Source organism: Hyla sarda, chromosome 8 (genome assembly GCF_029499605.1).
Source record: "Hyla sarda isolate aHylSar1 chromosome 8, aHylSar1.hap1, whole genome shotgun sequence".
Taxonomy (NCBI): domain Eukaryota; kingdom Metazoa; phylum Chordata; class Amphibia; order Anura; family Hylidae; genus Hyla; species Hyla sarda.
In genome coordinates, this window is record NC_079196.1 from 192,630,828 (window position 1) to 192,656,990 (window position 26,163).

At 44.4% G+C, this 26,163-nt stretch overlaps 1 protein-coding gene across 3 annotated transcripts in view; it reads right to left on the reverse strand.

Moving 5' to 3' along the window:
* Positions 1–26,163, reverse strand: part of BAIAP3 (BAI1 associated protein 3) — a 353,458-nt gene that overhangs the window by 80,345 nt on the left and 246,950 nt on the right. For all 3 annotated transcript variants that reach the window (XM_056536555.1, XM_056536554.1, XM_056536557.1), the window contains 3 exons: positions 11,039–11,141; positions 8,773–8,880; positions 4,560–4,652 (listed from right to left, as the gene is read on the reverse strand). In XM_056536555.1, coding sequence (XP_056392530.1) covers positions 4,560–4,652; positions 8,773–8,880; positions 11,039–11,141 — 304 coding nt within the window. The remainder of the gene's footprint in view (positions 1–4,559; positions 4,653–8,772; positions 8,881–11,038; positions 11,142–26,163) is intronic.

Genomic DNA, 26,163 nt, shown 5'->3' on the forward strand with positions numbered 1-26,163 from the left:
GTTGCTGAGTTGCCCATAGCAACCAATCAGATCGATTCTTTCATTTTTTAAAAGGCCTTTAAAAAATTAAAGAAGCGATCTGATTGGTTGCTATGGGCAACTCAGCAACTTTTCCTCTGGACAGGTTTTGATAAATCTCCCCCAATTTAAGAAAAGACTGCAGTGCTCATATGAGTGCGCCCTGAGTGCCACCTTCAATCATTTAATTGGTTAGAGTGCTAGTATTAGTAATGTCTGTAGAAAAAGCCATGAATATCAAGCGGACAAGCAGGGCTCTGTACAATGAGGACAAGCAGGGCTCTGTACACTGAGGACAAGCAGGGCTCTGTACACTGAGGACAAGCAGGGCTCTGTGCAGTGAGGACAAGCAGGGCTCTGTGCAGTGAGGACAAGCAGGGCTCTGTGCAGTGAGGACAAGCAGGGCTCTGTGCAGTGAGGACAAGCAGGGCTCTGTGCAGTGAGGACAAGCAGGGCTCTGTGCAGTGAGGACAAGAAGGGCTCTGTACACTGAGGACAAGCAGGGCTCTGTACACTGAGGACAAGCAGGGCTTTGTGCACTGAGGACAAGCAGGGCTCTGTGCAGTGAGGACAAGCAGGGCTCTGTGCAGTGAGGACAAGCACGGCTCTGTATACTGAGGAGAAGCAGGACTTTGTATAATGAGGACAAGAAGGGCTCTGTACACTGAGGACAAGCTGACTTTGTATACTGAGGACAAGAAGGGCTCTGTACACTGAGGACAAGCTGACTTTGTATACTGAGGACAAGCAGGGCTCTGTACACTGAGGACAAGCAGGGCTCTGTACACTGAGGACAGGCAGGGCTCTGTACACTGAGGACAAGCAGGGCTCTGTGCACTGAGGACAAGCAGGACTTTGTACACTGAGGACAAGCAGGGCTCTGTACACTGAGGACAAGCAGGGCTCTGTACACTGAGGACAAGCAGGGCTCTGTACACTGAGGACAAGCAGGGCTCTGTGCAGTGAGGACAAGCAGGGCTCTGTGCAGTGAGGACAAGCAGGGCTCTGTACACTGAGGACAAGCAGGGCTTTGTACACTGAGGACAAGCAGGGCTTTGTGCAGTGAGGACAAGCAGGGCTCTGTGCAGTGAGGACAAGCACGGCTCTGTATACTGAGGAGAAGCAGAACTTTGTATACTGAGGACAAGCAGGGCTCTGTACAATGAGGACAAGCAGGGCTCTGTACACTGAGGACAAGCAGGGCTCTGTACACCGAGGACAAGCAGGGCTCTGTACACTGAGGACAAGCAGGGCTCTGTACACTGAGGACAAGCAGGGCTCTGTACACTGAGGACAAGCAGGGCTCTGTACACTGAGGACAAGCAGGGCTCTGTACACTGAGGACAAGCAGGGCTCTGTGCAGTGAGGACAAGCAGGGCTCTGTGCAGTGAGGACAAGCAGGGCTCTGTGCACTGAGGACAAGCAGGGCTCTGTACACTGAGGACAAGCAGGGCTCTGTGCACTGAGGACAAGCAGGGCTCTGTGCACTGAGGACAAGCAGGGCTCTGTGCAGTGAGGACAAGCACGGCTCTGTATACTGAGAAGAAAGGCTCTGTACACTGAGGACAAGCTGACTTTGTATACTGAGGACAAGCAGGGCTCTGTACACTGAGGACAAGCAGGGCTCTGTACACTGAGGACAAGCAGGGCTCTGTACACTGAGGACAAGCAGGGCTCTGTACACTGAGGACAAGCAGGGCTCTGCACACTGAGGACAAGCAGGGCTCTGCACACTGAGGACAAGCAGGGCTCTGTGCAGTGAGGACAAGCAGGGCTCTGTGCAGTGAGGACAAGCAGGGCTCTGTGCAGTGAGGACAAGCAGGGCTCTGTGCAGTGAGGACAAGCAGGGCTCTGTGCAGTGAGGACAAGCAGGGCTCTGTACACTGAGGACAAGCAGGGCTCTGTACACTGAGGACAAGCAGGGCTCTGTGCACTGAGGACAAGCAGGGCTCTGTGCACTGAGGACAAGCAGGGCTCTGTGCAGTGAGGACAAGCAGGGCTCTGTGCAGTGAGGACAAGCACGGCTCTGTATACTGAGGAGAAGAAAGGCTCTGTACACTGAGGACAAGCTGACTTTGTATACTGAGGACAAGCAGGGCTCTGTACACTGAGGACAGGCAGGGCTCTGTACAATGAGGACAGACAGGGCTCTGTGCACTGAGGACAAGCAGGGCTCTGTACACTGAGGACAAGCAGGGTCTGTACACTGAGGAAAAGCAGGGCTCTGTACACTGAGGACAAGCAGGGTTCTGAACGCTGAAGACAAGCAAGGCTCTGTGCACTGAGGACAAGCAGGGCTCTGTGCACTGAGGACAAGCAGGGCTCTGTGCACTGAGGACAAGCAGGGCTCTGTACACTAAGGACAAGCAGGGCTCTGTACACTGAGGACAAGCAGGGCTCCGTTCACTGAGGACAAGCAGGGCTCCGTTCACTGAGGACAAGTAGGGCTCTGTACACTGAGGTCAAGCCGGGATCTGTAGACTGAGGACAAGCAGGGCTCTGTACACTGAGGACAAGCAGGGCTCTGTACACTGAGGACAAGCAGGGCTCTGTGCACTGAGGCTCTGTGACCCGCCCCCTGGCTCGCAGAGCAGACTAACTGACAAGTCAGGAATCTGCACAGAGCCCTGCTTGTCCCTCCCTCACTTCCTGTATTTTGTCTCCACATACAGAGTATAGCATAGTATATTATCCAAATATATACAAATTTTATAACCAATGTATATTACAAATATACACTGCTCAAAAAAATAAAGGGAACACTTAAACAACACAATGTAACTCCAAGTCAATCACACTTCTGTGAAATCACACTGTCCACTCAGCAAGCAACACTGATTGACAATCAATTTCACATGCTGTTGTGCAAAAGGAAAAGACAACAGGTAGAAATTATAGGCAATTAGCCAGACACCCCCAATAAAGGAGTGGTTTTGCAGGTGGCGACCACAGACCACTTCTCATTTCCTATGTTTCCTGGCTGATGTTTTGGTCACTTTTGAATGCTGGCAGTGCTTTCACTCTAGTGGTAGCATGAGACGGAGTCTACAACCCACACAAGTGGCTCAGGTAGTGCAGCTCATCCAAGATGGCACATCAATGCGAGCTGTGGCAAGAAGGCTTGCTGTGTCTGTCAGTGTAGTGTTCAGAGCATGGAGGCGCTACTAGGAGACAGGCCAGTAAATCAGGAGACGTGGAGGAGGCTGAAGGAGGGCAACAACCCAGCAGCAGGACCGCTACCTCCGCCTTTGTGCAAGGAGGAGCAGTGGGAGCACTGCCAGAGCCCTGCAAAATGAACACCAGCAGGCCACAAATGTGCATGTGTCCACTCAAACAGTCAGAAACAGACTCCATGAGGGTGGTATGAGGGCCTGACATCCACAGGTGTGGGTTGTGCTTACAACACAATACCGTGCAGGACGTTTGGCATTTGCCAGAGAACACCAAGATTGGCAAATTTGCCACTGGCGCCCTGTGCTCTTCAAAGATTAAAGCAGGTTCACACTGAGCACATTTGACAGATGTGACAGAGTCTGGAGACGCCGTGGAGAACGTTCTGCTGCCTGCAACATCCTCCAGCGTGACCAGTTTGGCGGTGGGTCAGTAATGGCGTGGGGTGGCATTTCTTTGGGGGGCCGCACAGCCCTCCATGTGCTTGCCAGAGGTAGCCTGACTGCCATTAGATACCGAGATGAGATCCTCAGACCCCTTGTGAGACCATATGCTGGTGCGGTTGGCCCTGGGTTCCTCCTAATGCAAGATAACGCTAGACCTCATGTGGCTGGAGTGTGTCAGCAGTTCCTGCAAGAGGAAGGCATTGATGCTATGGACTGTCCCGCCCGCTCCCCAGACCTGAATCCAATTGAGCACATCTGGGACATCATGTCTCGCTCCATCCACCAACGCCACGTTGCACCACAGATTGTCCAGGAGTTGGCGGATGCTTTAGTCCAGGTCTGGGAGGACATCCCTCAGGAGAACATCTGCCACCTCATCAGGAGCATGCCCAGGCATTGTAGGGAGGTCGTATGGGCACGTGGAGGCATCACACACTACTGAGCCTTATTTTTACTTGTTTTAGGGACATTACATCAAAGTTGAATCAGCCTGTAGTGTGGTTTTCCACTTTGATTTTGAGTGTGACTCCATATCCAGACCTCCATGGGTTGATAAATTTGATTTCCATTGATAATTTTTGTGTGATTTTGTTGTCAGCACATTCAACTATGTAAAGATGAAAGTATTTCATATGATTAGTTCATTCAGATGTGTTATCTTAGTGTTCCTTTTATTTTTTTGAGCAGTGTACATATAATGGTATTATCTACATTATATAAAAAGTTTTTGCAAACGACAGGTACACTTTAAGAAAAGAGACAAAAGAAAAACTATAACCCCAAATGACTTGTGATCTTAAGGTCTGCCAATAACATGTGTATGGATGACAGCTTCCGACCAAGGGCATTTAATTCTAAACCTAGTGTGTCACTTTGCTCCGAAAACATCCCAATTCCATAAACATGATGTTGATGACTGCTCACCTCCGTCCGCTTGTGTTCATACTGTAGCAGCTGGGTTAGTAGCATTTCATGAATCACTGCGCCAGATGCCTTCTTGCTCAGCACCGTGTCTCTCTGTAACACATTTGTTAATTCAGATATTCAAACCTTGCTATTTGTTTTAATATTTGTGGAATTGAATTACAGCTGAGACCTTGCTTCCTTGGAAAATAAGAGAAGATCAGACATTTAACTCGTATATCAAATCATTAAGAGCATTCTTCATGCTACTGATGCACACGTCAAGCCCAGTTTTAGGATGCTACAAATGGAACAAGAGCATACATGCTTGTACGGTGGCATCAATCATTATTTCCTCGCAATGACAATTTATCCTGACACAGATAAAGACAAATTATTTCTAATTATTGCTTATTCCAAGGAAAGAAAACAACATTTATTTATGAAATGCATAAATTACAGCTACCCCCCCCCCCCCCAGTGATATCTGCCATGTATTGTCAAGGCCTCTTTGGGGAAAATAACATGTTGTAATACAGGGTTAGACTAATATGTGATCTGTATACACTAATAACATTTGCATTACCAGGAAATCCAAGGCAAACACAGTAGGTAATTGTCATTCTGCATTTATCATACCTGACCCCTACACTACCAGGCATGTTCAGCATGGCCAGGCTAGCATATTAAATTCCCATAGAGAAAGAGGAGGGGGTACAGCTGCCACTCATCTCTGGGTGGAAAAAATACATTAAATGCCATGAATACTAAACAGGATGGCTTGGCTCCATTTTTCTATGCATTGTATGTACTGTACAAGGCCAAGAAGTAGTTCTTCTATATGTACAGCCTTTTACAAATTAAGCTGGCCATGCATACAAGACATGTGTTGGCTGAACCCTTTGATTTTGACTGAACATCAAATGTATGGAGGCCTCCAAACTTGGATATCAATGGACTTGATCCTGTTAAGCTACCGCAAGAGGTGTCTGGCAGCAACTTTCTCTCCCCTCTCTATTCAGAACATGTGTATGCTCTGGCCAAGCCAAGCCTACATGTGTACGGCGAGATCAGGAAAGATTGCTGTTGGCCAAATGAGTGCTTGGCCTACATCTATCGTATGAACGTGTACAGCCATCTTTAATATCCTCATTTTTTTTGTTTTCCATAACTTATTATCTCAACTGCAGTTTTCAACATACAGTAGTCATCCTCGAATTAATCCATATTGTAACCTGGACCACTATGGTAGGTCGGATGAATACATAATCAAAGTTGGCCTATGTAGAATTAAGTGGGTTCCCACTTAAAACCCTATCTTCTCCAACCCTGGTAATGTTCTTGCTACCTTTTGTAATATTACTTTAGGCAAGCTTTTCCCTTACACTGTGGTACTAAAAGAAAGGTTGACCCTGTGAAAGGCTGCTTTACCCTTACAAAAGTATGGCTCAGACACAATAAAGGAGTCTAAGTGCAAGACATGAAATCAGGGCTCAAGTCCTGCATGAACACTTAGGAACTGAGTTCCTGCACTTATTTCACAGCAGGAACATTGTTCCCACTAGCAGAAGTCCTGCAGGATCGGCCCTTAAGTGGAAATATTGGGTGAGTTCCCACACTTTTTTTTCCCAGGACTTGACCCCTGCATAAAATGGTCTGGTTTAGGGGCCATATGGATCTGGCAATCCAAGGGGTATTTAGGGAAGACACTCTGATGGCCATCTTTAGCTTGTGCTTGGGAGGGCATTGGAGGCTCAGTAAATATATGGAGGAATTTCAAACTTTGGGCAAAAAAAATGGAAATAAGAAAAATCTGCATAACTTGCTTCTTTAGATTTTGCTGCCACATTACTTTCTATCAAGTGGGGTAGAAGGATGATTGCTCTTCCTTTTTGGAGATTAGTGTTAAACATTTTGGGGGCTCATTTGTGAAATCTTAGCGCTGTACCATTAATGTGTTAAAACGTCCATGAACCTTTACAGGTTAATATCGCCTATGGAGAAGATATAATAGTCAACGTGGAATAGGGTCTATCATTCAACCAATACTGTGCCCTAGAGTGTGAAGTTGACCCAACCAACGAAGACAATGGCAGCGATTTACATTATATTCTCCAGTATTATATCCCACCATAGACTGCTGCAGAAGCTCAATGATCATCACTAGACTACAAGTGATTCTTGATGTAGTACCAGTATGATACAATGTCTGATACAACATACCTTGTCATGTACCCCAATCTAGTACAACAGGAAACTGTATTGTATGATTTTCCATTATGGACAAAAAATGATTGATGTTATTGTTGTAGTAATACAAAAAATTGCAGTGAATGTCCTTCAAAAAAAATGAATACAAAATAAAAAACATTGAAGAAGTCTAAATACCACTGCCATTTATATATGACCAACTTTAGGACGCTCTGTATATTTATTGTAGCGGTATGGTGACAAACATCTTTGTAGTGAAAACAAGACCTGCCCTTTTAATAAAGCTCTTCATAAAGATGGCGGCCTGGAGTCAAGGTCTCTATTCTACAAGCCTGGATGATTTAATTAAACAGTTATGTAACCCCCTGGGATAAACACAAAGAACCGATGCTTACAATGAGACCATTTTCTTGTCAATCTTGGTGGAAATAGCTTCATGGGAAAGACAGATTCTTCTGTGATAAAGCTTTTTAGCTGGTCTGATGAATAACATGTGTTATTCATGTTTCCACTCAAATGATTTTCCTGCAAACCTTTGTATGTGTCGAGCAAACAGTAAATATGATGTGGCTCTCATTTCTGTTCTATCTATATTTGGAGTATTCACAGTTGTAATATGGTGGTAATATGTCATGGCTTTGATGGCGCACACACAAGACTGTAGGTTACATACTAGGTGACATAACGCATTTCATGACAGAATAGGCAATAGGTGATTATTATTGCCAATATAAAAATATGGTGGTTGTTATCATATAATGGAAACCCCTACCAAGGTGTGAACAGAGTCAATAACAGAAACCATGATGCATAGCCAGATCTTCTGCATGTGGAATACCACCACCGTCTGTTGGACCCCACCAACTTATAATAAAGTCTATTGAGTTTTATAACATGTGACTCTTTTTTTACCCTCAAATCTGATTGGACTCTAAATGGAGTCACTGATGACAGTGTGAGCATAGCCCTATAGTTATGTACTCAATGGTGAGTTGGTTTTGAACTGGGGTTCCTTGGACCCACCAAAGGAGATGATTCTTAGTGTTTACCCTTCATCTATTGATAAGGTCAAAATACGTTATTTGAGAATCAACCAACAGAGAATAGACGTGACCACCAGAAGATCCTTATTCTCTGGCCAGCCAGTCCAAATTGGGCCTGGTTGAGGGAATTACAAATAATCATTTATGCCTCAAAGTATATATTTTAACCACCAGTAGCTGAATATACTCTCATAAACTTTATATACAACTATAAGTAAAAATTGACATTAAAGGTAATGCAAAGAAATATGTATAGGAGGAGATATCACATTTTATCTCATTTTATCTCATCATTTGGAACAAACTGTTCCGTACGCTGGAGTCGGGAGCTCGTGACATCATAGCCCTGCCCCCTCATGACCTCACGCCCTGTCCCCTCAATACAAGTCTATGGGAGGGGGCGTGACAGCCGTCACGCCCCCTCCCATTGACTTGCATTGAGGGGACGGGGCGTGACGTCATGAGGGGGCGGGGCTATGATGTCACGAGCTCCCAGCTCCAGCGTTCGGAACAGTTAGTTCCAAACGCTGAGCAGCAGAATACCCCTTTAAGTGCAGTACTACTAAAATAAAAACCCACCAAAGTAACCTTCCTAACACAGACCTTTCCACAAATCCACTCCCAGTTAAAGTGGGATTTTGTGTACAATAAAATCTGTCTTGTGAGAAACTGAAGAGATTCTGTATTTCACATTGGAAGCTTTCGTGTTTTCAATTTATATAATCTGGGAATTTTTGACAACAGAAGGACACACATGAAGTGCCGTCTCCTGTAGTGACAGATTCTACCATTGCAGCTGGTTCTATACTACATGATACTAAAGGTTATGAAGTTAGGCTGGGTTCAGACTAGCCTAATATAGACTTATTTTCATGTATAAGCCTGGCCCGACTGCTGGTCTGATGACCCGAACTAATAGCTGTCAGACCCGTGGGCGGTCATAAATGCATTTCACTTTCTTATAGGCCCGGCATGCTTACCTGGTTTGTGATTAGCTTTATTATGAGGTGGCAGTCTCCTTGAACCTTTGAAGAACTTGTTCTTGGTTCCAATTTAAACCATTTATCTACTCCTCCCACAGGGATCTCCTTTAAGTAAAAAAACAAAAAACAAAAACAAAACAGACATATAAAAGCAAAATAAACAATATTCATCTGGTTAGCTATATTTGATGCACATGAAACTAAAGAAAGAAAATAGAACAATAAAGGCTACTTTACTTAAAGGTGGAATTTTTTTTTTTTTTTAAATCAACTGGTGCCAGAAAGTTAAAGAGATTTGTAAATTACTTCTATTTAAAAACCTTAATCCTTCCAGTACTTTTCAGCTGCTGTATATGACACAGGAAGTTCTTTTCTTTTTTAATTTCTTTTCTGTCTGACCACAGTGCTCTCTGCTGACACCTCTGTCTATGTCAGGAACTAACCAGAGTAAGAGCAAATCCCCATAGCAAACCTCTCCTGCTCAGGACTGTTCCTGGCATGGACAGAGGTGTCAGCCCAGAGCACTGTGGTCAGACAGAAAGGAAATTTAAAAAAGAAAAGAACTTCATGTGAAGCATACAGCAGCTGATAAGTACTGGAAGGATTAAGATTTTTAAATAGAAGTAATTTACAAATCTGTTTAACTTTCTGGCACCAGTTGATTAAAAAAAAAATAGTAAAAATAGTAAAAAAAAAGAGTACCCCTTTAATTTCCCTATTCAAGCCACATGATACATAGTGATGAGCGGCATAGGCCATATTCGAATTTGCGATATTTCCCGAATATATGGTTGAATATTTGTCCTATTCACGAATTTCGCATATTCGTTCCCTTTTTTTCCATGTGAAATTCGTAATGAAATTCGCAAAGTGAGCATGCGCGATTATATATTTCAACTAACTACTTTCCTATTGGTTGCTAGGGATGTTGCTAACCTCTGACAACTGTATTTGCATCCTTATTATTGGCCCACAAGCTAAAAGAAGGGAGGGATCAGTGTATTCTGGAAGTGCCGATATTCGCATAGTTTTTTCTACCACAAGCTGGAAGCAAGGAGGGATGATCAAAAAAAACGAATATTCGTCATAACGAATATATATCGCTATATTTTCAATATTCGCAAAATTGCTTAGTGCCGGTATTCGCTGTAAAAATTCTCAATTCAAACATTCGCGCTCAACACTAATGATACATTACATTAGGCATTGAGCAGTCATTTGGTTGTGTCATGGTTGTTGCACTGACCATCTCCCCAATTACCTCTTTTGAGTTAAACTGAAAGCCATGATTTACATTTTTGACATTTACCTAGGTACTTTACATGTCATGTCACTGGACATTGACCAATCCCTTACCGTACTTCATAAACCTTTTATTTTTTAATTTTTATTTTTTTCTAAACCATTTCTCCCACTCTGACAACCACTTGTATTAATGCTGTCTTGTTATATATATATATATATATATATATATATATATATATATATATATATATATATCCATAATTCATTTTACTGTATGATATATAAAACATATGTGAACAGCCGGGTAGGGAAAAATAAGTCCCCTCTATATTCAAATCACAGCAGTAAAGGGCCTAAATATGCATCCAATAAAGTATAAAAAATATTTAGTTTGGAAATGCAATATCTAAACTAAGCTCTGCCTAATGGTGCAACAAATGACAAAAGCAAAAAAAGAAAAAAGTATATATAAATTTAAAAACTGAAAAGCATAAAAATCATAAGTGCATTATACCAATCAAAATACCCTTCTTGTGCTATTAAACAAATGAGGATAGATGGGTACTCCAAGGGATTGACGAACCCCACGTGTTTCGCTGTCTACTGTGACAGCTTTTTCAGGAGTCCCTGCCCTAAGTCTCTGCCCTAAGTCTTCTGGTTTGGGTTTTGTAAAATTCTATATTATATTGTAACTCTCTGTTAGATTATTACCTTTTTTTAGATTATTAAAGGAAGGATTAATAGGATTTAAATGTAAATTTAAGAAATAGTACATCTAAAGCAGATAGAGCCTTATACAATGTCAGTGGTATATGATGGGAGTCATTACAAATGGGATTTTGTAGAGGGTTTTATTAGTTTGTAGATATTCTACTATTTTCTGTGTTTCTAATTTTAAGAACTGATAAATATACCGTAATAAATCTGCACCTCAGTTTGCGATATTACAGGATGAGTCAATCCTACACCGGCGGCTCTGGTTCTAGCAGCGGTGATTAATCCCTTCCTGTTTACTTACGTTAATGGAGATGTTAAGGCATCCTAAGAAGTCATCCGCATTGTCCTCGGCTGAGCCGGTTGTTCCGTTTGCTCTTGCTGATTTCACTATCTGCTTGAAGTACCTGTGTAGAGATCTCAACAGGATGAGCTAATGCACTAATCACTTTATTACGGCTCATAGAAGATAATACATTGCTCGGTTTTCCTCCTTACTGACATACTCTGGAAGCTCTGTATTTACTTTTGTACAAATAAAAAATGAATAATGGATTATGATGATTTGCAGATTCATTTACTCTATACAATTTATGGTCGTGTATAACCTCTGACAGTGTCCGTATTTAACCTATTCAACCCGAGGTGTGCCTTGGCCTTGCCGTTAGGTGTGCCTGAAAGGGAGCATATCAATGAATAGAAAAAAAAAGTAATAGGGTTAAAAAAAGGGGGGTCTGGGAGGGCGGGATCAGCAGTGAATGCCGACAAAGAAGTAAAAGCCCTGCCCCCGTATAAACCATCAATAGGACCCTCGCATAAAAACACTTTATAAGCCTTCCATTAATGTTTGTGTATAATCTCCGACAGTACCCGTATCTATCCTATTCGACTTGTAACAACATAGGGGAGTTATATCACAAGATAAAGAAACCAGGAGGCACTCGCGATTTTAACGGTGCAAGTGTATCTTCTTTATTTCAGGGGCATTTAAAATGCTTCGGCAGGGTGCCGGACAGCAGTCAAACAGGAGCCATGAATGTTATAGCTATTACACGCCACACACGGCCTGTATGATGAAGTGCCGCGTGTGGCGTGTAATAGCTATAACATCCATGGCTCCTGTTTGACTGCTGTCCGGCGCCCTGCCGAAGCATTTTAAATGCCCCTGAAATAAAGAAGATACACTTGCACCGTTAAAACGACGAGTGCCTCCTGCTTTCTTTATCTTCTGATTTCCTATGCTGGATTTATATGGATGAGCACCGCGGTTAAGTGTTTAGTGTCCCATAAACCTGCAGCACCGCTCGAGCTCCGCTACAGTCTCAGATCCGTAACATCCGGTGAGCCAGTGCCGGCTTCTGTGCCTTTGTGTATGCTGTAGGTGAGTTATATAGTTCATTGTGGCAAAAATATATATCGAGATGCCAGATTCCTAATTGATATAGCCAACTCAGACTTAAAGGGGTACTCTTCCCCTAGACATCTAATCCCTATCCAAAGGATAGGGGATAAGATGTCTGATTGCAGGGGTCTCATCACATGGGACCCCCCGCGATCTCCCTGCCGCTCCCGGCATTCGTTTAGAGCATTGGGTGCAGCGCCAGAGGCTCGAAACGTCACGCCCCCTCCCTTAGAGTTGCATTGAGGGGGTGTGGCCGTGACGGCACGAGCCTTTTTCCGCATCGCCAATCATCCGGCACGGAGCGAAGTTCACTCCGTGCACTGGATGTCTGGGGTGCTGCAGCATAGATTTCAGGGTCCTTTGGATAGGGGATAAGATGTCTGGGGGCTGAGTACCTCTTTAATCTTAATAGAAGCAAACAGATTACCACCTACCCAACTTCTGCAAATGAGGGACGGAGCCCCCACCTGGAAGCCACTGAAGCTGCTCCATTTCTGAAAGAATGCCCTGCGCCTTGTTATGGCGTGATGCCCAATATAGGTGCTAATGCGAACAGGCTTGATGATGTTGACGCTTGATAGTCAACAATGGACAAAGTAGAAGAGGGCAATCTCAATGGCGTGCGCCAACGCTTGTAGCGGCAGGTTAAATACCTGAACTGGGCACCAGTTGTTGTGGACATGACAGGATATCTTTTTTTTCCCCTAACCTTCATTATACTGAAACAAGCACCATGCAAAAAGAGTCCGAACTGTATCAGATGATGTTATATCCCACAAGCACCCTGAGGTGAGGATAACATGATTGGCTGAGTGTTTAAAGGACCAACACAGCTGTGTCTGAGACAGCGTCCTGCCTCCTCCCTTGGACCAATCTCCGTCAGGTGTAAGCCGCAACTCCCTCCTCCAAAACTCCATCATCCGAAACTCCTTTATCCTTCAGACGTAAAACCTTCCTGCCGTGTAGCAGAGCTGAGTCGGTGTCTTAGAAGAATAGAGTGAGACAACAAAAATCTAACACGCATCATCTGTTGGGAGAGAGTCAGTAGACACTTTAGGCTTAACCTGACAAACTAGCCTGTGTTCAGCCGACTGAAGTGTACGGTTTATTGGCACCTTTAGTCTAAGGAGTATGGACACTTTTAGTCCAAAGAGTATAAGGACCTTTAAAGGGTTACTCCGGTGGAATTTTTTATTTTTTTTAAATCAACTGGTGCCAGAAAGTTAAACAGATTTGTAAATTACTTCTATTAAAAAATCTTTATCCTTCCACTACTTATCAGCTGCTGTATACTACAGAGGAAGTTCTTTTCTTTTTGAATTTCTTTTCTGTCTGACCACAGTTCTTTCTGCTGACACCTCTGTCCATGTCAGGAACTGTCCGGAGCAGGTTAGGTTTGCTATGGGGATTTGCTCCTACTCTGGACAGTTCCTGACATGGAGAGAGGTGTCAGCAGAGAGCACTGTGGTCAGACAGCAAAGAAATTCAAAAAGAAAAGAACTTCCTCTGTATTATACAGCAGCTGATAACTACTGGAAGGATTAAGATTTTCCAATAGAAGTCATTTACAAATCTGTTTAACTTTCTGCCACCAGTTGATTGACTTTTTTTCCCCACCGGAGTACCCCTTTATTGTACCCATAACCTTACAAAAAAAGTCAGCTAAATCCTCCACCGTCTAAGGTGTATGGCAGCCTCCCGACAGATGATGTCAGTGGAGAGAAGGGTCAGGTGTGTTGAATTTTTACCGCCTGACCCTATTGTTCTGGGAGAGATAAGCTGGCGGCAGAGATATCTGTCTAGGGCTTACTTCTTCTCTCCCATAGCGGAAACATGAAGATCCAGCCGTGCAGAACATTTATGTGTATAGGGAGGTCAGGAGAGCTATTGGCTTTTATTCTTGTGTAGACGGCAGTATTACACTAGATAGAGCTGGCCATACATTATAAAGAAACACTGGCCCTCATTTACTAACAGGATTCACACTCTTTTTGTCGGGTTTTGTGCCTAATAAGTTTTGTGCCTAAAAGAGAAAAACTCGACAGAATCTGAATCACTCTGAGTGAAAAAATAAAAACTACAAAATGGGCGTTGTTTTCGGAAAAAGGGGTGTGTTCCCTACATTTCATACAAAATCACTCGTCTTTTCTGAAAACCACTCTGGAAATCATGTGAATTTTCTGGGAAGAAAACCCTACACTTTAAAGGGGTACTCCGGCCCTAATACATCTTATCCCCTATCCAAAGGATAGAAGATCAGATGTATGATCATGGGGGTCCATCGCTGGGGACCCCCGCAATCTGTCATTCCGCACCCACCTTTGTGAGCTCTCCGCAGTGCTGGAGGCTCCGAGTGTAAGGGTACGTTCACACGAGCGGACCCACAGCATGTTTTACTCTGCAGATCCACCGCTGAAGGACCCCTGCATGGTGGCTTTACATGTGCCTGCCCGGAGTGGCAATACGCTGCTACGATCAGACACACTGCAATGTGCAAGTCGCAGCGCGCATGCGTAGTATACTCGCGCATCGCGGCAGCTCTCGGCCTAGCTCATGGAGCAGGGGGAGCGACCGGGATGTGTGCGAGTACACCGCGCATGCAGTGTGTCTGCTTGTAGCAGCGTATTGCCGCTCCGAGCAGGCACATGTAAAGCCACCTTGCAGCAGTCCTACAGCGGCGGATCTGCAGCGTAAAATACGCTGTGGGTCCGCTCGTGTGATCGTACCCTGAAGTTTGACAACCACAGGGCCGGAGTATCGTGGTTGTCACGCTTCACACTCAGAGCCTCCAGCGCTGCGGAGAGCTCACAAAGGTGGGAGCGGAAACATCTAATGCTTTGTTCCCAAGGGAGAGAACCCACCGCAGGGATGACTGACAGCAGTTTATTCCCCAGCTCTCTACTGACATAGTCAGGCTTAGATGAGGTGCGGGCATGTTCATGGGGAAGGATATCTGAAAAGCTGGCATGGCTGGCTTTAGTGTGAGAAACATAGGCTGTGAAAGTGGCACCGCTTATCTGAATGAGAAACATGCTGAGGTCGCGGCCATGCCCCCTCAACGCAAGTCTATGGGAGGGGGAGTGAAGGTCGTCAAGTCCCCTCCCATAGACTTGCATTGAGTGGGCGTGGCCGTGATGTCACGAGGAGCGTGACCGACCCTCGCAGCGCGAAAACAGCGTTCGGAACATTTAGTTCCGAATGCTGGCCAGTGGAGCACCCCTTTAAACCTGCATTTTCCTTGTGTTGAGTTTTGAGTAACCAGCGAGCCTCAGCAGTAACTCATCCTATTCCAGCGAACCACAGCGGGGGAGGTTCCAGTACCAGTAGTTACTAAACAAAGATGTCCCCTTACACGAATATTGGTGGGGAGGAATAGTCTTTCCTACAGTGTAGTGTCCGCATGGACAAAGCAACACACAGACAACTCATTTTACAATAAATGAAATGGTTAATGTTCCAAACCACTCTGCTAAAGGGGTATTCCTGTGGAAAAACATTTTTTTTTATTTTTAAAAATCAACTGATGCCAGAAAATTAAACAGATTTGAAAATTACTTCCATAAAAAATTCTTAATACTTCCAGTACTTATTAGCAGCTGTATACTACAGAGAAAGTTCTTTTCTTTTTGTATTTCTCTTTTGTCACGACCACAGTGCTCTCTGCTGACACCTGATCTCGTCTGACAAAGAAATCCCAAAAGAAAATAATTTTCTCTGTAGTATACATAATAATAATAAGTACTGGAAGGATTAAGTATTTTGAATAGAAGTAATTTACAAATCTGTTTAACTTTCTGGCACCAGTTGATTTAAAAAATAAATAAATAAATAAATTTAAAAAAAATAAGTTTTCCACCGGAGTACCCCTTTAATAGGATAAGTACACAATTACAGGTGCCACATTTACGATTTCCATTGGGGACACAATTTTGTAACCAATTACAGGAAGCATCAAATTCTTAATATCCACTGCGGACTAGGAAACCTTTTACATTTTTACTTCTTCTAAATGCGATAAACAGCTCATGCACTGTAATATTTGCACGCTCCAGATCATTTTCAATTAAAAAACAATATTTTGTGATAGTAATTCTAAATAAAACTTGATCATGGTGAAATGCTAAAGGAGAAGGCAAATTGTTCAACATGTTTCTAGGTAGCACAGCATTTTTTTTTGTTTTTTAGTAGAGAAAGTTGATTTTGGGATTAAACCTTTAAATACGCACTATGTAGAATTTCCTCTGGATGACCTCTTAATATAAGGCGGCTTGTATGGTCCTGAGCTTGTTCTAAAAAAGAATTATCACTGCTGAGTCATAGAGAAAGAAGCTAGCCATGTGTCGCAGCTCTTTTAGTCGGAATTGGATAGCAACTATTAAAGGGTACCTCTCATCAAATAAACTTTTGATATATTTTAAATTAATGAATATTGAATAACTTTCCAATAGCATGTTAATGAAAAATATGATTCTTTCTATTGTATTTTTCCCGATCAGTCCTGTCAGCAAGCATTTCTGACTCATGCTGGAGTCCTAAACACTCAGAGCTGCCAGCCTGCTTTGTTCCCAGCCAAACAGGCTGTGAACAAAGCAGGCTGGCAGCTCTGAGTGTTCTCCTTTGTGAACAAAGCAGACTGGCAGCTCGTAGTGTTTAGGACTCCAGCATGAGTCTGAAATGCTTGCTGCCAGGACTGGTAGGGAGACCCCTAGTGGTCATTTCTTCAAAGTGGAAAATTAAATAGAAAGAAGCATATTTTTTAATAACATGCAATTGTAAAGTTATTCTGCATACATTAATCTATAATATATCAAAAGTTTTTTTGATGAGAGGTACCCTTTAAAGGGGTACTCCACTGGCCAGCATTCAGAACATTTAGTTCCGAACGCTGTGTGCGTGCTGTGGGAGTCGGTCACGCCCCCTCGTGATGTCAGGCCCTGCCCCCTCATTACACATCTAAGGGAGAGGGTGTTGCGACTGTCCCCCTCCCATGAACGTGCATTGAGTGGGCATTGCCTGACGGCACAAGGGGGCGTGGCTGACCCCCGCAGAGCGCACATGGCGTTCGGAAATAAATGTTTCGAACGCTGGTCAGTGGAGTTGCCCTTTTAAAGAGCAAAAGGGTATTTATAGCAGTTGGTTTCCGATATACAAAAATTCCAGGGTATTAGAGGGGGTTTCAAAAGTAAAAGGCATATGTAGTGCGTTATTACCATTGTAGTCTGAAGAATGTCCATGCCATTAGGACTGAAGAGGGCTGTATGTCTAACTTCTTACAATAATGACGGTTATACTAGTTACAACTAGATCTACTGGTTTATGGGCCGGATCTCCTGAAATCTGGTCCTGACTATATTTCTTCTGTAGACAAGGAGATAACACTAGGGCATCTGTGTGAATCAGAAAGTAGAGAGTCTATATATTCTACACCCAAAACCTGTCGAATTCAGGTGTATACATCATTACTGTCTAGTCAAACAAACAAGTCTGTTCAGTACATTTTCACCAGAACTATTTAATGGAGAACTTCAGCAAAATATAACTTATCCCCTCTCCACAGGATAGGGAATAAGTAGCTGATCACGGTTGGTCTGACCACTGGGACCCCCTACGATCTCCAGGATGGGACCCCCACTCTCAGTGAGGTGTGCGCAATGTCTACCGGTAGACAGCACATGCTGAATTAATTTCTATGGGAGCGCGCGATGATGCCCGAGTGCAGTACTCTTTTCGGCACTTCCATAGAAATGAATGGAGCACACACACACTCCTCACTGAGCGCCCCTGCAATCAGCTACTTATCCCCTATCATGTGGATAGGGGCTAGGTTACATCACGAAGGGGCGGGGCCCTGACGTCACGATACTCCGGCCCCTGTATTGCCCGCCATCAGCCACAGAGCAATGAACGGGGGTGAATGGGGGTGCTGCAGGAGAGATTGCGGGGGTCCCCAGCACAGTGATCAGACATCCTATCCCCTATCCTTTGGATGGGGGATAAGATGTTTAGGGGCAAAGTACCCCTTTAACTTTTGCTGGCGTTTTCCTTTAATGGCATAGCATAGAGAAGTATGTGATGTTTCGCACTGTAATTGGCAAGATAAGTAAGGGAGGAAGTAGCTATGCGTGTGTACAAAACAGCCCACCTTTGGTCCTGTACCCTGATTTGGAGATAATGAGAAATAGCTGTGCTCCTTTGAGGGGCTTAATAATAGCAGTGAAAAGCAGTTAAAATCTCGCAGGTTTTGAAAACAGTTTTTGCAGCCATAAATATGGTTAAGAAAAAAGAAATGAAATATATCAGGTTGCTTTATTTCAAATGAGCTGATAAGAGAGCGGCGCCTGAATAAAGTTTTGCATTCTGATGTACAAAATCTCACAAAATATTGGAGGTGTTATCTCTGTCGGCTGTGATCTTCCTGTGTCGCTGGTGACAAGAGTCTGTGCAGACTATTTGCTAGATGATTAGATTTCTGTTTGTCCCCAGTTCCCATAGACACTCAGCTTCTCACCGCCGGCAAACTAGGATTTTCCAATGTAATTTCAATCTTACAATGCGACAGAGGAAAAGTAATCTGTGAGACAGATAGGTACGTACTGGGCTGTTATTTGGTTCTATTCAACTAGGCTACCCTAATTTCTTAACTTATTTTCTTAGTAATATGCTTATACTAAAATACAATAGCATACAATAGCACACAGAGGCAGTTGCCGGGTGCAAAATTCTTAAAGGGGTACTCCGCTGCCCCAGCGTTCTGAACATTTTTTTCTGAACGATTGGAGTGGGCAGCAGGGGTCGTGACGTCACTGCCACACACCCTCAATGCTAGTGTGGTGGCCCAGTATGGGAGATGTTACCCCGTACCCTTGCTGTCCTGTCAGGCAGCCTCCTTCAGTGTCCCCAGGGCCCCTTGTACCTGTTTCCCCCCTGTACATATGTTCTGCAGTGTATAGCATTATAAAATGTGTTGTATCTTTAAGAGTTATGTCATGTGATTGTTACCCAGGAGGTATCAGTGACCAGGTGATCACAAGAGTGACCTATGGGCTCCCTGCTAGTCTCCCCCATATAAGCCCTGGGTGGAGCTTCTCTCTCTTTGAGCTCTGCTCTTCTGCCGAGGTCCAGTGCAGTCTTGTCTAGTGTGTGTGTCCAGAGTGTTGTAGGCCTCAAAGTCCAGTCCTGCAGCCACCATCAAATCACGTAAGATGAAGTCACAGCTTTATGAGTCAAGTCAGTCCCTGTCATCTGTCAAGTCAGCGTTTTCTACATTCAATTGTCCAGTCCTACTACAAGTCCCAGCAATCCCTTAAGGTCTCTGCGTCACTGGTCACCTCCTTAGGCCCTGGCTGAATTGTATAGACTTTAACAACTGTCTACCCTCAGTAAAGCTACCGTTGGCGTCGGAGTCTTTATTGCCCCCGTGCCTAGCCCAGGATCCAGCGGTATAACTTCGGGTGGTTATAGGCTAAACCACGCCCTGGTGTAAAGAATACAAGGGGTTAATGCCATCTGCCCCCAGGGTAACAACATCTGCCTTGCACCACACACACCGCCACCACACAAGTCTACGGGAGGGGGTGTGGCAGGTGCCTTTGGATAGAGGATAGGATGTCTAGGGGTGGAGTACCCCTTTAAGGGTGCAGAATTTCAAAGACTGTATATGCATAGACCAGAAAAGAAGGAGATAGGTGGTGGCTCAGCACAGCTGTACCAGAAGCTACACCAAATTTAGGTTGGATGGCTGTATTGTTATAAGGTTTGCTGGACAGTGAAATGTGTATATAAAGTTCTGAAGGCCTATATCACTGTTTCTACACATCACATGTATATTCTTGTATTTCTCTGGTATAACATGAATACTTCTCTGAGTGTAAGGGTTAAAACTCTGCTTTATTGTCATGCAAATACTAGAGAACAGTATATGGTCACATGTCCAGCTTTTGTCCAATAGATGTTCAGTCCAGCCATTTTGCAAGAGATTAGTGGTGGAACCAATTCTAAGTCAATGTGAGCTTTGGCTCAGGAACAGAGAACACATACGCTTTGCAGCTACAGTAGGGAGGCCGGCACATTTCATCTAATAGGCCACAATATTCCTAATCTTGGCTACACCCAATATCCAAGTAAATCTGCCTAGCAAGTCCCACTGCAAGGATAACCGTTTATCTCCAGTAAGAAGTAAAGAAACATTTAAGAGAAAATAATTAAATGACTCAATTACCAAAGAATACCGGGCCCCGTTTGCCTTCGGTCCTGGTCTAGTAAGACATCGACAAGTCGGGGGATCCCTTTTGGATGTGCCAAAGGAGACCTGTTTCAGCGTTATACATAAAAGTAAGAGGCGGGAATTTTACACGGTTTACCACAGTCCACCCCCTGTGAAGATCCTTGTCAGCTTGAACAGTAACAGTGGAGTAAAGGGGTATTCCACTGGCCATCTGTGCGTGCACTGAGGGGGTCGGCCCGCCCTCTCGTGATGTCACACCCCGCCCCCTCGTGATGTCGCAGCCCGTCTGCCCCCTCAATGCAAGTCTATGGGAAGGGGCATGGCGGCCGCCATGCCCCCTCCCATAGACTTGCATTGAGGAGGCGGGGGCGTGATGTCTCGAGGGGGCGTGGCCGACTACTTTTCCTGAAACCTAAGATGTATTACAAAGAACTGTACAAAATGCAAGGAACATTCCAAAGTATTTGCCTTGTATTGATCTACCCCAGGCATAACAGACATATTCTCTCCTGGGACATGTGTAATGGGAAACAGCTTCTTTAGAAAAAGGACATTGTGGTCTCACAGAGGGACTCGGGGTTGCACCACTTGAGCCATGTGACATGATAGGGACTACTACCCTCAACATTTCAACCCACTACAGTACAGTCACACCAAAACAAGTCCTCTGGCACATCACAATTGCAAAGGGCATCACGTGCCTGCTGAGTGCTAAGTACCCCTAATGACACCTGATCTAGCAGATCTAGACACAACCCATGGCATTCATAAAAAGCCAGCCTCCATCTGCCCAGTATATGCAGAGCTTCTTACACCTGACCCGTGAATGTTAAAGGGGTATTCCAGAAAAAAAACAAAAAACAAAGACCTCTCCCTGTTTGTCTCCAGTTTGGGTGTGGTTCAGCAGCTCAGTTCCATATAAGTGAATGGAGCCAAGTTTTAATACCACACCCAAAGTGGATTCAAGGAGGGCGCTGTCTTTGAAAGAAAAAATACCTGCTTTTTGATTCATGGAATAACCCTTTAAGTGAATTTCAATCCATACAATGTATGTACAGGACCAGGGAGTACGGTGATAGGCAGGAGTCCCTGCTCCTGTATGTACATTCAATGGTGTGTTACGTGGATAGCCACGTGGATAGTGTGCCATGGAAACAGAGTGACGTGATGCCAATCCTGTTGGTGCCCGCTACTTCTATACAGCCTGAGTTCAGTTTACTAATGCAGGATAAAGCCAGCCAGAAAAATCAAAACTAAAGTAACACAAAGTACACAACGAACATGGCTGGGGGCTAACAGAACCACTCAGACCAATTGGTCACAGGGTGACTGCACCAGTCTACATTCTTCCCTTGTAATCTGTTACAAGCCGTCCACTGGACTAATGCACTACTCAGGTTAGGGGGGGCGCAATACCTGACATGCCAGCAACACTTATTACGTCATCGCATTATATCACCCAGTACCACCAGCTTTTAGTGGTTGTGCAATTTATTCCAGGGATGATGGTGTTTCAGTATTAAGTAGGTTATACTTTTTTTGATAGAAAGATCCTTCAACAATAAGATCCAGGGACCCCATTTCCATTTGTTCGCATTTGTACAGGAGTCTATTAGGAATTGTTCAAATTCTCTTCAAGCGCCTCCATTGGTCAAACTGAAAGATGCTATACCCTTTATGCAACTCGCATTAAAGTCAATGCGCAAAACAGCTGACTTATCTGTGCAAAACAGCTGACTCGCCTGTGCAAAACAGCTGACTCGCCTGTGCAAAACAGCTGACTCGCCTGTGCAAAACAGCTGACTCGCCTGTGCAAAACAGCTGACTCGCCTGTGCAAAACAGCTGACTTGCCTGTGCAAAACAGCTGACTCGCCTGTGCAAAACAGCTGACTCGCCTGTGCAAAACAGCTGACTCGCCTGAGCAAAACAGCTGACTCGCCTCTGCAAAACAGCTGACTCGCCTCTGCAAAACAGCTGACTCGCCTCTGCAAAACAGCTGACTCGCCTCTGCAAAACAGCTGACTCGCCTCTGCAAAACAGCTGACTCGCCTCTGCAAAACAGCTGGCTTGGCTGTCTTCGGCTTCCTTACGTCCTCTAGCGGTTGCAACCCTTATTCTAGGAAAAGTTGCGAATACCAGAGGTGAGACCCACATTTATTAGACATATACGGCATAACCTGTGGCTATGCAATAAATGTCCAAATCACTGTTTCCCAACCAGTGTGCCTCCAGCTGTTGCAAAACAACAACTCCCAGCATGCCCGGACAGCCGAAGGCTGTCCGGGCATGCTGGGAGTTGTTGTTTTGCAACAGCTGGAGGCACACTGGTTGGGAAACACTGGTCTAGATGGGAATACTCCTTTAATAATATAACTATATAATTTGTAAAGGTGTGAACCAGGATGGCTTAGGGTAGGAAATTGCGGCTTTAATTGTAATACGTGTCGCAGCTCAATTTTCCAACAATCCAGTCAAATTATAAAATGATTCCTGCCTGCGGCCAGCAAATAGAGGGGGCTCAATGGGATTATCCAGTGCCCATTGAATCTAATAAACCAGTAGTATGCAGAGAGCAGCTCTGATTTTTTAAAAATTATTATTATTTTTTTTATCTAACTCATTTTCTTCCCAAGTGCTCTTTCATATAAAACAAGCTAAATTTGGGTTTTCTAGTCCTTTACGCAACAAGAAGAAACTTCATTTTCTTGTCGATAATTCAATCTATTTTTAAGAGGAAATATATAAATATATATATATATTTTTTTTTGGTCTCGACCTGAAGATTGTGAAACGGCAAGTCAGAAGAGGCTCTAGACTAGAACAGGCTGCAGAACGGCGAGGTTATGACTAGACGGTAATATTTTCTTTAATTGCTTTTCCCACTAATTGCTGCTGCTCCGTCGAACATCCAGCTGACATATTCTGAAAAATCTCCAACATAAAAAGGCTGTGGGGACATTTATTAAAAGGCAGGATTTTAGGTTCCTACTAATTGGAACATAAACTTGGTTTAGGTCTATCAAAGTTATATCTGTACACACATGGAATATATCATTGCTATTAACCTATGCTATAGAGCAAAATAGAAAAAAAATAGAAAATGTGTAAATTTTTACTAATTATAATTTGCCAAAATAAGGAACAATATATGTTAGTTGTAAAAGGGTTTTCTGATTCCAAGTACTGATGGCCTACCATCCGGATAGGCCATCAATATCTGATCAGTCGGGTGCAGACACCTGCACCACATCGCTACTCTAAACTGTTCTGCAAGGGTGCCGCGGTCAGATCTATGCTGTCAATGGGGCTAGAAGCAGTTGGATCCAGTTGACTACAGACCCTCTCCCATTATAGCGAAAGAGACAGGGCCAATCAAGGGCAGGTAAACCGTACCCAGATGCCAGGTGAGCGGAGGAAAAAGGTGGCACCGAGTGGGCCCATAAAGTGAAAACGAGTGCTGTTATTATTCTGTAGTGCATGCAAGTGCAACTATTCGAGTAAACAGGTGCTTCTCTTCAGTTTTTAGTGACCCGGCCTAGGTAAGTGTAAGAATTAGTAGTGGAGGTGAAGTTGTGAAGGGGAGGATTTAAAGGGGTACTACCGAGGAAAACAGCTTATCTTATCCAGCGTGCCCAACTCATCTCTCCATTGACATCATCTGTCTTCCTTAAGGAGACCGCCAAGCTGGCTGTTACGCCGAGCGCTCCGGGTCCCTGCTCCTCCCCGGAGCGCTCGCGGCGTTCCTCTCTCTGCAGCGCCCCGGTCAGACCCGCTGACCGGGAGCGCTGCACTGACTCTGCCGGCTGGGATGCGATACGCATAGCGGGACGCGCCCGCTCGCGAATCGCATCCCAAGTCACTCACCTGTCCCGGTCCCCGGCTGTCACGTCCTGGCGCGCGCGGCTCCGCTCCTTAGGGCGCGCGCGCGCCAGCTCTCTAAGATATAAAGGGCCAGTGCACCAATGATTGGTTCCTGGCCCAATCAGTCTAATTAGCTTCCACCTGCTCCCTTGCTATATTACCTCACTTCCCCCTCACTTCCTTGCCGGATCTTGTTGCCTTGTGCCAGAGAAAGCGTTATAGTGTTTGCCTTACCAGTGTTCCTGACCTCTTGCTATTGCTATTGACTACGAACCTTGCCGCCTGCCCCGACCTTCTGCTACGTCTGACCTTGCCTCTGCCTAGTCCTTCTGTCCCACGCCTTCTCAGCAGTCAGCGAGGTTGAGCCGTTGCCGGTGGATACGACCTGGTTGCTACCGCTGCAGCAAGACCATCCCGCTTTGCGGCGGGCTCTGGTGAATACCAGTAGCAACCTAGAACCGGTCCACCGACACGGTCCACGCCAATCCCTCGCTGACACAGAGGATCCACATCCAGCCTGCCAAATCCTAACACTGGCATAGAGAGTCTTACAGGCCATATAGTGCTCTACAGGAAAAAAGTATGCAAAGTAGCTGTTCTCTAGAATCTGTCTGTGATCTATACTGGTCTATGCTGGTGGTCTCTTCCCAGGGCCGATCCTGGGGCAGGATTATATTTTTGGCTCCCTCTACTTGGGCATGGCTGTCTTATTAAAGGGGTACTACCGTGGAAAACTTTTTTTTTTTTTTTTTTTTAAATCAACTGGTGACAGAAAGTTAAACAGATTTGTAAATGACTTCTATTTAAAAATCTCAATCCTTCCAGTACTTTTTAGGGGCTATGTACTACAGAGGAAATGCTTATCTTTTTAGATTTCTTTGATGTCATGACCACAGTGCTCTCTGCTGACCTCTGCTGTCTATTTTAGGTACTGTCCGGAGCAGCATATGTTTGCTATGAGGATTTTCTCCTGTTCTGGACAGCAGAGGTCAGTAGAGAGCACTGTGGTCATGACATCAGAGAAATCTAAAAAGATAAGCATTTCCTCTGTAGTATATAGCCCCTAAAAAGTACTGGAAGGGTAGAGATTTTTAAATAGAAGTCATTTACAAATCTCTTTAACTTTCTGGCACCAGTTGATTTAAAAAAAAAAAAGTTTTCCACGGTAGTACCCCTTTAATAAGACAGTTATGCCCAAGTAGAGGGAGCCAAAAATATAATCCTGCCCCAAGGAGTCCATTGCCCCAGGATCGGCCCTGGAAAGAGACCACCAGCATAGACCAGTATAGATCACAGACAGATTCTAGAGAACAGCTACTTTGCATACTTTTTTCCTGTAGAGCACTATATGGCCTGTAAGACTCTCTATGCCAGCTTGGCGGTCTCCTTAAGGAAGACAGATGATGTCAATGGAGAGATGGGTTGGGCACGCTGGATAAGATAAGCTGGTGGTTGGGCATGCTGGAAGAGATAAGCTGGTGCCAGAGTTATCTGGCTGCCGCTTTCACCTCCCCATAGAGGAAACATGAACGTTTGGCTGGAGGGGACGTTGTGGGGGGATGATCAGGAGAGATACTGTAACTGTTAGCTGAACAAACATTTGGCTGACAGTTATAGAAAATGTTTGGTCATCTTTAGTTGAAGCTGTTTTCGGCCATTATTAAATGCCCCAAATTATTTATTTAGACTTTTGAAAGGCAATTTTCCCTAGTTATGCTGTTATATACCTGTCTTTTTTAAATCACTGCACTACTATGGAGACTGGCTGTTAGAGAAATGTAACAACCATTATGGCAAAAGTAATGTATGACAGATAATACTGATTGGCAACAAGATATAACTAGCTAATGGCGTAAAAGGATTTCGGAAACATAACCAGAAAGGACAGCTGAGAGACATAAGTTAGAGTTAGGCAGGGTTCACACAGTGGAATTTCTGGGC